Here is a 14,326-nt window from a genome sequence, read left to right on the forward strand (position 1 = left end):
CGACCCTTGAGCTGTGGTGGTCTGCAGCTTATGAACTATATATTGTATAATACATTTGTGTTAGCTTGCACCAAGGATCGTCCTAAAAGCCTGCCTTTCAGTTTCATTTTTACCTAAATTATAAGAGCTCTGGGATAGTGTTGCTTTATTTCTGTTCTCTGGTGAATGGTCGTTTTCTAAGCAATTATACCTTGATTCCTACCGTTATCATCAAAATTTAATAACTTGCATCTGAAAGCTTCTTGCAGGCAGTGGGTTGAAACTGCTCTTGTTGATGGAAGTGCCAGAATTTAATTCTGTATTAAAATGTTATTTATTACTTATGTAACTGGACTTCCTGGATTGTGTTTAAAAAAATCGTTATAGTTGCACTTCCACTTTGCTTTAAGGGTGTGAATAATAATGAATTCTTCAATGGGTATGTGTCTGGAAAGTATCATACAATAAATATGAGGACGCCTGACTAGCTGATTGTAAGTATAATTACCAAAAGTAAAATAATGAAGCTGAAGAGTTGTTTTTCATTACCTCATTCCGTTTCTGTTATCTTTCTGAGGTTAGCTTTGTTATGCTTTCTATTACTTGTAACTGTTTAAAATTAATAGAAGAATAACAAAAGCTCCGTTCTCCATCTGGGAAAAACCACTATTCACTTTTTAAAATACAATTTAGAACACTTGTTATCAATTGTAACAGTGCCTCTTAGAATTGCTTTCCAAAAGACTTCTTCCTTAACTGAATTAATGTATTTCTGCCTGTGTTACTATTAGGATATTGAATTAGATACTAAAATTACACAGTTCATCCTCCTTTTGCTCCTTTAGCTATTACTAATTACTTGTGATTACCCTAAGAACATTATAAACACAGCATGCAAGAAAGCTGCTTGAAGTTTTGTGTCATTTCAAGTGGTGTTTACCAATTTCTATTTCCACATGGAGGACAGATATGTGGAGGAGTACTGTTTTTGCATGGCCTTTTCTGCCTTTTCCTGTAATCATGGTTTTTAATTTTCTGCTTAAAGCAGGCACAGCATCACAGAATAGTTGAGGTTGGAATAGCTGAGGTTGGAGGGTACCTCTGGAGATCATCTTGTCTAACCTCCCTGCTCAGAGCAGGGTCAGCTACAGCTGGTTGCCCAGGGTCGTGTCCAGTCAGGTTTTGAGTGTCTCTAAGGATGGAGACTTTACAACCTCTCCTGTAAGAGGATGATCTTCACTATTCTAAAACATTTGGGAACCTGGACAAAAATTATTTAAGTTCACCAAATGCATCCTTTTTAAAATTAGCTGGTCTTCATGTACAAATGTGATTTGGGTATCTTTTTTTTGTAATATGTGCATTGTATTTTTACTTAAGAATTTTTTTTTTACACTTAAAATTCTAATTTCTATTGAAGGCTACTTCATTTCACCATCATATGTATGTAATTCAGAAAAGAAATATACTAGTTACCATTTTTGTATAAAAATATTAAGATGGTAAAAAAAGTTTGAGTAAATATATGATTTAAAAAAAAAAAGTTTTGGATTCAGTGGTAGTCAAAAAAAAAAAGTCACAGATGTACTGCAAAGGCTTCAGTAAAGACCAGGGACAATGTATGCCCGTGCCTGATTTGCTGTTACCACCTAGTCAAAGGTATTTCAGGCTTGTAGTTGCCAGCAAAACAGCTGTCCGTGGATGAGCTTTTAAGGGCTGCAGGGTGCCTGTGGGAAAGAAGAGTGTTCAGGTACCATAATGTCTTGCCTAGAGTTCGGTATTAATTGCAAATTACTGCTTGGGGTTTTTTTTTTGTGTGTGTGATTACCAACCAAAATGAATTATTTCCTTGTTAGGAAATAGCAGATAATTAAGAATATTATTTAAATTGTGTTTTCCTGTTACTGACTGAAATTATGATTAAAATTGGTCATGTAAACCTTTATCCTATTAAGCAAATGGGAATTGCAGATAAAGTCTAAACGGCCAACTGGCAATTCTACCTGCAGGCCTGAGCTCTTAACTAACTAGCTTTTTGCATTATCATCATGCTATGAGTAAGCATGCTTGGCATGGTGCCGAGCTCGCTTCTGTAGTTCATGCCTTCTTGTGGCTTGTAGGAAGAAATTTACAGTAGCAAGTAACCTTTCCGTATTATTTTTCTAGGTTTCCAGTAAAAAACAAGGCAAAAATCTGGTAAATTTGCCTCTGATATCCAGTTGGTATCGAAGAGTTCAGGAAGTACCTGGAGTAAAGAAAGCTGCTGACAAATGCAATATGGAGCTTCTCCAGCTTCCAGAGTTGATGTCTGCTCCAGAGGAACAGCTGCAAGACTTCTCTTCAGTTGCTGATGAATTAGAAGAGGAGAATGAAGACAGTCATTTTATAGGTGGTCCAAGGCCAACTATGACTAAGTTAATGGTAATTTAAGCTTTTTAATGAGTTATTTTTAATAGTAATATTCTGCTTGATTTGGAATAGGTGAAATGTATTAGAATTGCAGAAGCTAAGTCTGACAGCCTTGAACAGTTTAATAGCTTTTGCCCGTCTTCTGTCTGATATGCATTGACTTAGAAGTGATTTTACTTTTTTGTTCTGTTACGATGTTTGGTCGATTCAGGAGTTGAGCAAAGACAGGACTTCTGGAAGCCCTATCAATAATTCTGAATAATCAAAGTAACTTTTTGTTTTAATTGCAATATTGTATTCCTCTTTTAAAGATATTTATATAAAGGATGACAAAAAATGTTGCTTTTATGTTTGGCTTCATTATTCTATCTTTTCTTTTGTTTTTTTGCTGTTTGATTAGAGCTTTGAACATCTGGGAACCCTAATGAGTTTTGTTAAAGAAAACTCTCCATCATGTTCCATAACTCTCAATATTTTTTGCATAGAGGCTGACAGCATTTCCTAAAGAAAATTAACAAAGCTTTCTTGTGAAAATGAGAGAAATACATAATTTCAATCCCATATAATGTAGAGTCAGCTGGCTGTTTAGTTTCAGTTAGACTGAAAGTGTTGCACAGTTTCATCTGATGCCGTTAAATTCAGTGGGAATTTTGCTACCAACCTCGGTGGGTAAAGGATCGGGGTCTTAATTTTTTTTTTCCCCCTTTCACATAGGAAAATGGTATTGAAGCAAGGTTTTCTCCTCATCCATGCCCCAGCTGGACCCTAGACTGGACCAATCTACCATCTGCAGTCAATCCTGGAGAAGGTAAGGGTTTTTATGTATGTGTGTATGTATTTAACAGTGCTGCCTTCTGGTGAAGCTACTTAACTGTTTCATAGGAAAATATGTCGCTTTTCAATGTATTTCAGAGCTCTGTAAAACAGGTAAGCAGTTTTAAATCTGTTTTAAAATTCAGTCTGTTTGGGACACATGGTGAGATGGCTTCCCTCGGGTCATCAACAGCTGATGACCAAACTGCGAATAAAAGCTTGACCTTGATTCCTGAACCATATTTTTTCCCACTGATTCATAACTCAGAATTTTGTGTTACATGGATGTGGAAGTTCTGGGATTGAATTGTTCAGTCTGTCTGTAAGTCTAATTAGACCACCTTGCTGTCACAGCTATTTACTACAGAAAAAAATTACTGATGATTGCAGTTCTAATGTATTATTTAGATTATACATTTAAGTTCATTCAGTTTTTTTGATGGGGATTATTTACTGTTGCAAAACTAAAGATTATGACATGATTTGCATTTCATTTGCTTAGTCATATTTCTGAAGCAGAATGAAATAGTTAGAATAGAATAGACTATTTCAGTTGGAAGGTATCTACAGCGATCATCTAGTCCAACTGCCCGAGCAATTCAGGGCTGACCAAGTTAAAGCATGTTGTTAAGGGCGTTGTCCAAATGCCTCTTAAACACTGACAGGCCTGGGGCATCGACCACCTCTCTAGGAAGCCTGTTCCAGTGTTTGACCACCCTCTTGGTAAAGAAATGCTTCCTAATGTCCAGTCTAAACCTCCCCTGGCGCAGCTTTGAACCAGTCCTACACGAAAACCTCTGTTAGTTCTAGTCCTGATGCAGTTTTTAAAAGGTATTTGATTGACCAAAATGGAGTCATGTTTACATTTTAGATATCCACCAGCTTTTTAAATTTCTGCCATTATGTCAATTACTTCTAAAATATTTGGCTTCTAAAGTTGTGTGTATTGGCCTTGAGACATGTGTGAATCTGTAAGCCTTTGTGAGCATCTGGACTGTATTTGAAACATTGCAAAATATCCCAGAATATAGTATCTTAGGGCCCTCTGTAACTGTTGATATTCTAGGATATTGTAGTTGTTGAGTTATTGTTACAAACTTTCACTTTTGGAAAGAATTTAACACAAAATATTTAATTTATTTTAAAATGTATTGTAAATGTTGGTTTCTGTTCTAGTTTACTGTATAAAAACTTGGCCAGTACTTTAACTGTATTTTTTCTAGCTTGTTTTCCAAATCTGTATTTAGATCAGAAATAAGTTGATATTTTCTATTAAATACAGAAGCTAAAACCCCTCAGCACTTCATTGTTTCTTCCAAATCACGTAGTGTATAAAGACTTACCCCCAAGTACACAAACCAAGTCTGTCTGGCTAAATGCATCTCTTGATATTGAAAAATTAATTTGTGCACAATCTCAAAAGAAAATGTAGTATTTCTAAGGTATATCAGAGATGAATACTGGAAACTGGTATGCCATTAAAATATTTAATGAAATACTTATTTGCAAGAAATACTTCAGTTAGCGGTAGACACAACCCAGAGGTCCTAACCAAGCTCAGTGCTTGGTTGTGTTGAGCTTTCCGTAGAAGTAAAGATAGATAGGTTGTAAACACATACAGGCAGTAAAAGAAGAGGGTGGCAGGTCAGAATGTAAAAGTGTAGGTGGTCACAATGTGAGACTGAAGGAAAATGAGATACTTGTGTCAGCAGTACAGGGAAATAATCACATAATGTACGTCAGCATAGAAAATGTTTTCATTTTTTCCCTGACAAGGTGGTGGCTGAAATTTTGGGAGGAGGGTCTTGTCGAAATAAGAATGCTGAATGGAAGTAGTGTGCTACTGCTGATTAAATGTGAGTTCTGGGAGAGAGGAGCTTATATTTAGTTAGATTTGTGACCAGCAAAGGAATGGGGCATCTTTTCTGTGGTTTCACAGTTCATATTAGGCAACAGTAGAAAGGATTTTTTTATCCTTTTTGGAACTTCAGTCAACCCTGGAGTCTTTGCTTGTGTTCCTGATCCTGTGTGTGTGTGTGTTAAACTGTTCCTTGTCTTCAGGTTAATTTCCTATTAGCTGCAAAGGCTTTGTGGATATCAAGATCAATTTGACTGGTTATGATTGGAGGTGCTTCCTTTAGGCTTACCCAAAGCACATTAAGGGGAGGGGGAAAGTGTGTGTATGTGGGAGTGGAGAGTGATAACCCTTGTTGCTGCTTTATTATTCTGATGATATATGGGGTTGTAAGTTTTTGGTACTGTCATTTTTTCATCAAGCATTGTGTTCACTGTGAAACAAAAAAAGGGAGAAAGGTTGTATTTTTTTAACAGGAATCTATTTTTTTTCTTTAAAACAGCTTTTTATTTATTTAAGTTTTTTACCCAGCTGTGAAATTCAAGAATGAGAAATAACTGACCCACAGTCTCACAAGCCCTTGCTTCTTTTCTCATGAGCTGAAATACTTGTTAAGCAGGAAGTACTTAGAAGAAGAAAAGTGCTTTATCTGTGCTATCTCATTCTGAAATTACCAGCTAGACTGACAGAGTGTGCATGTGATGGTATTTACTTACAAAGGTAGTGGTTAGCTGTGAACTAATTTATACTGTTCTTTCCAAAGTGTGAAACTGCTCACTGAATGAACGTAGTAAGTAGTAAACTACGTTCTGTAGGCTTGTGAGTAATGTCCTCTTCCTCATAAAAATATTTTTTTCTTAAATGAAGGAATTGTAGTAGGTCAGAAAAGAGCTCCTTAGCTGAAATATGACTTCTGTCAGGTGAATGTGGAAAGACTACTATAATAAAAACTAGGACTGCATGCACAGTAGGAGATAGAAGGTTCAATTACAGAATCTGTGAAGAGTTTGAGCTGGAGAAAGTTAGTTTAAAAAATGTAGGCAAATAAATAAAGCTAGGTCAAAATAAATGAATGCATTTTACAAGTGCGTCTTGCTCTTACCAATTAATGGAAGACATGTAGCCCTTTAACTTTGTTGTTGGTCCTATTCATAGGGCCAGTTTTTCCTAAGCAAGTGCATTTTAATGGATTATGTATAAACGTGACTCCCAATGAAGCATGTCAAGTACTTTGTATGCTTCATTATTCCTAGTAAGAAATTGATTGATTCCTAGTATTGAATTGATTGGGACAAGTATTTGACTTGAGGAGGTGAAATTTTCCATGTATGAATTTAAAAAAGCCAATACTGAAAAAGAAAAGGCCTTTCACATCTTCTGTGTCCAGCGCACAGGTGTAAGAAAGGATGTTAATCCATTGCAAGGCAATGCATACCTGCCTGGCTGAAGACAGAATGACTCTGATGAAGTTTTTGATTTATGCTTGCTTTGTGATCAGTAGCAAGTTGATGGCCAAATTAAATGACTATATAAAACTGTCACAGAAAGGTTAGCCTGAATAAAATGATACCCTGATTGATACTTGCCCCTTGTTTACATTCAAGTCTTCAGACTTTTGAGAAAGTTGCTAGATTTTTAGAATGCTTAACTTTTAAAACGAGACAAAATTTGGAAAGCCCAACATCTTCTGTTCAGGGATAAGACTGTCCCTTAAATGGTTGTTGAGAACAGATTTGTTACCTTGATTTGTAAGCCACAGAATAATTCATAGTATACTGTAAATGTTTTTTGGGGGGGGGGTGGGGGGAAGAGAAGCAGAATTCAGGAAATACAGGTATATAGTATTTAAAAGATTGCCTTTATGTTGTCTTCTTTTCCTAAATAATTTATGTCAGCTGAGAATTTGATCTTCAGTGCTTTTTCTTTTTTTGAGAGGCCCGCTTTTATTAATAGGAGTATTTTGATATATGCATGAATATAAATCTTACTAAAGGTGCCATATTCAGTTTTTTATGTACATATAGAGTACAGAATGTTCACATTAGAGAGCTTCTCTGATCTACAGAAAGAATAGTGACATGAAGATGAAGCTCTTTTTACTGTGCCGCCTTTCTGTATGTTTGGTGGTGATAATTTTTTCCCAAAAGGAAATGCTACATTTTTGGGATGGGGCTATTGTTTTATGTGGCAATAACATAAGTGAAACTGTTTGAACATAATTTCTGATGAGTGGTTATCTCAAATCATTTGAGTATGATACGAAATGGTGAGTAAATCTAGTATGTGGCTTTGAGAATTGACATCACTATATGTATGGCCAGATGAAGAATAGAAAATTTTCTTAAAATTATTTTTAAATAAACTGCTTATGAATTAAGAAAATGGAAAGATGGAAATTTCCACTATCTTTATATGTTTCACCAAAGGAAAAAAAAACAAAGCTCTTGATGGTATATGTCTGCAGAGGAATTGTTTGTCACAATGTCTTATCCTCTTTAAAAACACATCATTGAAACCCCAAGGCAGTGAAACTTGCTTCCCTGTAGAAGGAGGATCTTTGTGTTACACAATTGTCACATAGAGCTAATGCTCACTTTTTCTTTGTGGCATTAATTATTTGCAAACCAGGTTTTGTTTTTAACCTACTGTCCAACATAACTTAGGGTTACTGTAATAGAAATCTTTTTCTGGCAGAAAGAAAAATGAATTATAGATCTTTGGCTGACATTTTGTTGCACTGGAATTGTTACAATATCTTAGGAAGGCAAGAGTGTTTTCCTTCATGGGCAAAAATGAATATGCTAAATAAAAATTAACAGAGATGTGGACCTCAAAAATGTTTTTGTTGTTCGACAACCATTGATCTCAGAGATCTCATTTATGTATATTATTCCAAAGCAATTTGGTTTGTCTTCTGGGGTCAGCTCTCAAGAACTGAGTTCGTTCATCATAAGTGCTTTGCAAATACTGAGTACTGTGTCAGTAATTTGCTACTCTGCATACTCTCTCTCCATACCTACTCTCCTTTCCTTCTCTGTCCATAAACACTGATTTTATAGGACATTTTGTAATAAACTTACATTAGGCTTTGAGAAAGTATTTGTAAATAAAGTATGCAGAAGAATTTATTTCAATAGTTTACTTCCTCATCTGCTTTCTGTGAGACATCAACTTAACGTTTTTTTCCATTGACAAATTAACAATACAAATATAGTCTGGCTTAGGAGCTGCAGTTCCTTCATAAAATGACAAATTAGCACAATCAAAACAAGTTTCCCCATGATGCCTGTTCATCAGGTTTGACCAATGTCACCGTTCAGAGTGATCTCTAGTCTTGATTTCCAGTGTGCATAACTTATGAATTAAGGCATCAGCTGATTTGTCGACGGTTGAGATAAAACCTCTGGTCTTTCTTTGAAGACTAAATATACAAGTAGTTGTGAGGCTATTTTTAAAATTCATTTACCTATTTACTAGGATGTTGTTCTGTAAGATGACTTCTCAGGTCCCCAAACTCTTCCCCAGCTCCTCCTACCCCCCCTACCTTGCCCAATAACTCTATTATCTTTTATCTGGACAGGATATGAAATACTAATCTAATAACAAATGCCTCTGTACTCTGTTTCTTTAGATCCGTAACACTCTTTAAACTCATCAATTCATACATTTTAAAGCTAGATAGACAATATGATCATCTGTACCTGTCTCCTGCCTGATTCTGGCTATAAGCTAAATTCATAATTGCTTGCATCAAGCAGGATGATTTATAGAATAATAATAATAATACTGTTAAAAAGATACCTGATTGAAGGAATAGTTACAGGTTCACAGTATAATTTTATTTCTCCAGAATGGAGATTAAACTGTAAATTAGATATTCTAAAGTGAAAGAATAAGTTATGAAAGACAGCAGTTTTTAAAAAGAGCTTCTGTTAAACATATCAGGTGGACCAACAAGAATAAAACAATGTTTACAATTTTAGTTTACAAACATCTTCAAAACTTAAATACCTTTAAATAACACAGGCTAGAACAATAACAATACACAGAACATAGTGTTATAGTTCTGTGGAATTAACTGATGTTTTGATTAAGCAGTCTTAGTGGTATACCAGGCAACAATCCTGGGGGATCAGTGTTAGCTTCAGCTTCCAGAACAGATACTAAGTAAAAGATGCTTTAATGTAGTGTGACTTCTCAACAGGGAAGATACAGAGGCTTCTTAACTTGGCAGAAGAAAATTTTGAAAATATTTGAGCCCTCATTTATCGTATATAAAATTAGCTTTAATGAAAGGAAGGGGGAGACATCAGTGAGCTATGATGAGATTCTTGATTTGATCCATCAACCATTGAAAAGCCTGGCTTCCGACTGAGTTCCCTGTATTTTGGACGTAGTGTTGATTTCTTGGCTTTTACCCTTATACCAAATGACTATCAACCATTCTCTAACTTCACGTGATTAGAGAGGATTGAAGTTTTAATGGTTGCTGCATTTTTTTTTTTTAAACATTGAAGGAAAACAGCATTAAATGATGTAATTATCTTTCTAACCAATTTAAAAGTTTGTGACTTTGGATTCATATTAAAATTGTTTGTAATTGCTAACAGAACTGACTAACATAGTAACTGTGGAATAAATGCTTTATTAGATGCAGAGTTATTTGATTTGAAATTGTTGTCAAGATTGATTCAATATATCCAAGTTGCTTCTAGGATTATTTTTTGAAGATAGGTCACAGTTATTTTATTTTGTTCTGCTTTTTATATAGGTATTACCTTTGGAATATCTTAGACTTGAGAGATGCTTTCTGAGATAAGAATACATGAAGCTTAAAAATCACAGCTGTTTTAGGGAATCTGATATTTTATTAAAATTTTTGCTAATCAAGACATGCAAATTATGTGTTTTACTTTAAGTGTTAAAAGCAACAGTGTTTCTAAAATGAGATCCAGGCAGTCATTTATTCTATAAAACAAAAAGAGTTAAAAGAAACACTTTAAAGTTCTCTATTTCCCTTCCAAGCCTGTCAGAACTTTTTGAAAGACTTTGAAGATTTTGTTTTAATAGTTTTGTAGCCTATTTCAGTATCTCAAGTATCCTAAAGCAGGAACTCATCCTTCTTCTTCAACTGTTTTTTTCTGTATCAGACAGCTCTTTGCCTGCAAGCCACATGGGTAACAATCCAAGGGAAGCTCAGCTGAAGCTGCCTTTCATTAACCTCTCCTTAAAGTTACAGTTTTGCTGCACTCATTTAAATAAGTTTAAACCACATTTATGGTTGTATTGTATTTTGCAATTCAAGATCTGGAAAACCTGTGATGGCAGTGGAGCCAGGTTGCCTCATATTCTTAACAAATACTTGAGAAGTAAATAATTTTCAGTAACAAAGAAAGGGAAATGCTCATGGCTTGAATATAGGCAACATTGGTATTTGAGGTGATAAGTGTAGGAAAATGGAAGCTTATTACTGCAATTTCACTCTTTTATGTGGCTTATCTTAAAAAGAGGATTCTTGCAAAACTTTAGATTTCATGTGTGACTTCTTTGGATCTTTTGACTGTTCTGGGATATAGCATTACATAGTTGGCCTGAGGACAATTTTGATGGAAGTTTGAATGCAATTACTAATTTTTAGACGAAAAATTCTTTATGTGTAGCTGGAAATAATAAATTATGCATGCCACCAAACCAGATAACTCATCCATGGCAATATACACTGTTCCTACTATTACTGTGCTCTCCCTCCATTTTTCTTTTGTGTTGGTCTTGGTTACCTAACTAAACAAGGGAAGGGAATGCGTTATTTTATATTTTTAAGATCCCTATTTGGACACAGAAGGCAAAGCTATTATATGACTAAGTTAAATTAGTATGTAATAATTATTTTTAGGTACAATGTTTTACTCAAACGAATACTTTTTGAAAACATAGGTTTGTGTGCCTCATGAAAACAATGCATCTGCATTATGAGGGATACAAATTCAGTACATTTATGTTTGCTCAAAGTCTGTTGCATTTTTTTAAGTGATGTTTTGCTCTAAATGACATGCTTAACAGCCTCTGAAATATTCAAAATCTGCAAAGAAAAAACAGCAGTTGCTATTGTATCTTCTTGAAAATCATACTGGAAAGAATAATATGAAGTTCTAACAGCTGCATTTTGATTCAGTTAGGACACATTCTCATTGGTGTTTGGCCTGTTCTGTAAGAAATTATTATGGTGAGGGTGATTGACGGACTTCCCATACGGCTGATAATCATACTGAAAAGCGTTGCCTTTGTTTTAGTGCCTTGCTTTGCGGAATAAGTGTAAACCCTCGGAGAATTACTGAAGCTTTAGCCCTTCATATTGAATATCCCCTATAACAGGAGTTCAATTTTTGATGAAGTTTAATCCCTAGAGGTATGGTTTTACAATTTACAAGTCCATGTTAATTATGAGTTTATTAGGTTTCTGAGAGATTTGTTTTATAGAATACAGTATATAAAGTTCAATGGAGGCTTTTTTTAGTCCCGTTGTGGTTTGTGTTTGTTTACTGAACATATCTAAAGAATTAAAATTAAATGCTGCAATTTGCCAGTTGAAATGTTTTAGGAATTCTTAATGATTTGTTTTTGTAAATTCACAGTAGTCTTAGTTCTGACAGTTAAATTAAAGCATGTTCTTGATTAATCAGAGTGAACTTTTACAGAGTGTCTGCACTCAACAATCACTGGCCTACGCTGGCTATGTGTAGATAGAATTTGAGTGTGATCTGCCCTGGATAGAAAAAGTAGTTTTATTCGTTAGACTGTAGGTTTTTTTCCCTTTGGTCTCTAAAGTTCTCACACACATGGAAGGACATAAAACCGAAAACCATTAACTCATGGATGACTAGCAGATTTTTTTTTTTAACAGGACTGTTAAATTAATTTTCCATGTCTTCCTCAGAAATCTTTAATGAACGTTAAATAGCCTGCTAAGTAACTCTGGCCTTTGTTTCATTTAAACTATTTGGTCTTTCTTCTCCTCCTGATACCATTGTAGTAGAGTATACTTGTTTCTTTGCCCCTTTTATATTTCTGTGTTCCTTGTTCATGGGATAGCAGAGCCCCAAAGCTATATTATTTATCTCTTAAGCCAGAGGTTTAGAGAACAAGTTTCTGGTAAGTACTCCATAGCATGGAGGTGCAGGTCATTCTTTACAGAAGATTACTGTTGAGGAAAGAAGGATTGATGATCCGTTCTAGAAATTTTGGTTTGGGACAATGTCCAGCAAAAATCTGGGACAGACGATTAATGTGATCCAAAAAGACATTTTCTTCTAAACATGGCTCGAAATCATCAGCAGGGCTATTTTTGGGGAAGCCAGAGTATATAGAAATTTATCTCCTTCAATGGTCAGTAAGGTGTACTTAGGAGGGATGCTGTGGTACAAAGTGACACTTTGTAGAGAAGACAGTGATGACACATTTCTTGCTCCTTTTTGCCTGGAAACTACTTATGAGAAGGCATTTAACTACTTTTTCTTTTTTTTTTTAGTCCTGTTTATAGTGTTGCCATTTGATAATAACTGATTCCATATATGCTATCCAGTCTGAATTACACAGATGCCGACCATTCATGCGCTGCTGGCCCTCAGAAGGTCCTCATGGCAGCTGGATAACTAGTCAAAAAAATCTGCCTGTTTCAGAACTTCAGCAAAAATATAAACAGATAATTAGATGGAGGAATGCTGGCTTTTTTGTTCGTGTTCCATTTATTTTCTCTTGCGTGCCTCTGAATAGGTCAAAATAGACTTTACATCTGCCACTATGAGCAAGAACTAAATGCCTGTTTCAGGAGTTTTGCTCTTTGCACTAGTAGATGTGAACTTTCCTACAGAGTATATATGGTGTTCAAACTTACAGCAAATTCATTTTTATACCTTGTCCAGTTTTAAATCTGTATGTACTTGATTTTCAGCATGCTTTTGTAATGATGTGCTTATTTTTGGAATATGGATTCCTTTAAAAACCTTTGGATACCATCTAAAAACTTGTAAAGATGTGTAAAGAAATCCTGTCCTGTTTCCGCATAAGCAAGTGAAAAGATTGCTTTTACTTCACTGGGGCCAATATTTCCCTTTTTGAAAGATCTGTTTTAACTTTCTAAATATTTTAATCAAATGTTGTGGTAATGAATTCCATATGCATTAGCATATTTATATTAATTGCAAAGATTTAGGAGGAGGGGCAGTTAATGCCTTTCTTTGTCTCCAAATATTCTGAATATGCTATTGGATAAAAAGTTAAATTGTTGATGACATTAGTCTTCATAATTTTTTTCCAGAATATACTAATATCTTAGTATTCCAGTTGCTGTACAACTTATATTGATCTTTCGTAGCACCAGCATTGTCTTTAAAAGAGATATTTAATCTGCTTCAGTATTCTGGTATTTCTTGCTTTAAAATGTCTTCGCTGCTTATTTGAAGATTGTTCTGTAAGTTTTCTCATTAGACTTAAATCCCAACTACGTCAATGATAGGGTGTAACCACCGTACAGCTTGTGTCCTTTAGCTATTTCATGTGTCATCCATTTGCCATATCTGAGAGTACGGGAATTCATAATTCATATAGCTATGTAGCATAATCAACATGACGATTTAAAGTTATGTTTTTTTCCCTTTCTTTACAGTATTTTTATAGGTCACTTATATTGTTGTTTTCTACACATTGTAACTGAGGGACAGCTGAGTTTTAACTTTATCAGCTCAACTGTTCAGTGAGCATGACTGATCTCTCTATTTCTGCTACAAAGCCTAAGCAGTCCTTCCAAGCAGAGGCATCGGGAGACCTTTGTTACCTCTGCAACAGCATTTTGGCTTTTTTACTTTCTTCAAAGTGTAATGTTGAGCTGTGCAATCTATCTTTCAAGACAAAAGTGTGAACTGGTCGAGCAGAATAAGAGTTTTTCTTAGCTGTTTTGCCAGTGCGTTGGTGTGTGTGACTTCTGGAGCTTAAAATCCTCACAGGCCACAGGAGGGCAGCAAAATCTGTTTGGATAATAAACTGTACCTGGATGGATGGAGCTGTGCCCTGCGACTAAGGAGTCACCCAAGAGAAAGATGCTTTTTATGTATCAGTTCTCAGCTCAATAACCTCCAATCCCAAAATTTGGGACCACCTGTTGGAAAAAGTGATTTAAAACATTTTTTTTTTCTTCAAATTAGAGTTGATGATTTAACAGTTGACATATTCATTGTGTTGGAGTAGAACCTAAAAGCAATACTTGCGGAGTCTGTT

General features: G+C 35.2%; 1 protein-coding gene across 1 annotated transcript in view; it reads left to right on the plus strand.

The window, feature by feature from the left end:
• GSTCD (glutathione S-transferase C-terminal domain containing) overlaps window positions 1-14,326 on the plus strand; it is a 70,248-nt gene that overhangs the window by 10,837 nt on the left and 45,085 nt on the right. Inside the window, exons 4-5 of the mRNA XM_050896276.1 lie at window positions 2,146-2,400; window positions 3,103-3,196. Of these exons, the coding sequence (XP_050752233.1) occupies window positions 2,146-2,400; window positions 3,103-3,196 (349 nt within the window). The remainder of the gene's footprint in view (window positions 1-2,145; window positions 2,401-3,102; window positions 3,197-14,326) is intronic.

This window comes from Gymnogyps californianus, chromosome 4 (genome assembly GCF_018139145.2).
Source record: "Gymnogyps californianus isolate 813 chromosome 4, ASM1813914v2, whole genome shotgun sequence".
Taxonomy (NCBI): domain Eukaryota; kingdom Metazoa; phylum Chordata; class Aves; order Accipitriformes; family Cathartidae; genus Gymnogyps; species Gymnogyps californianus.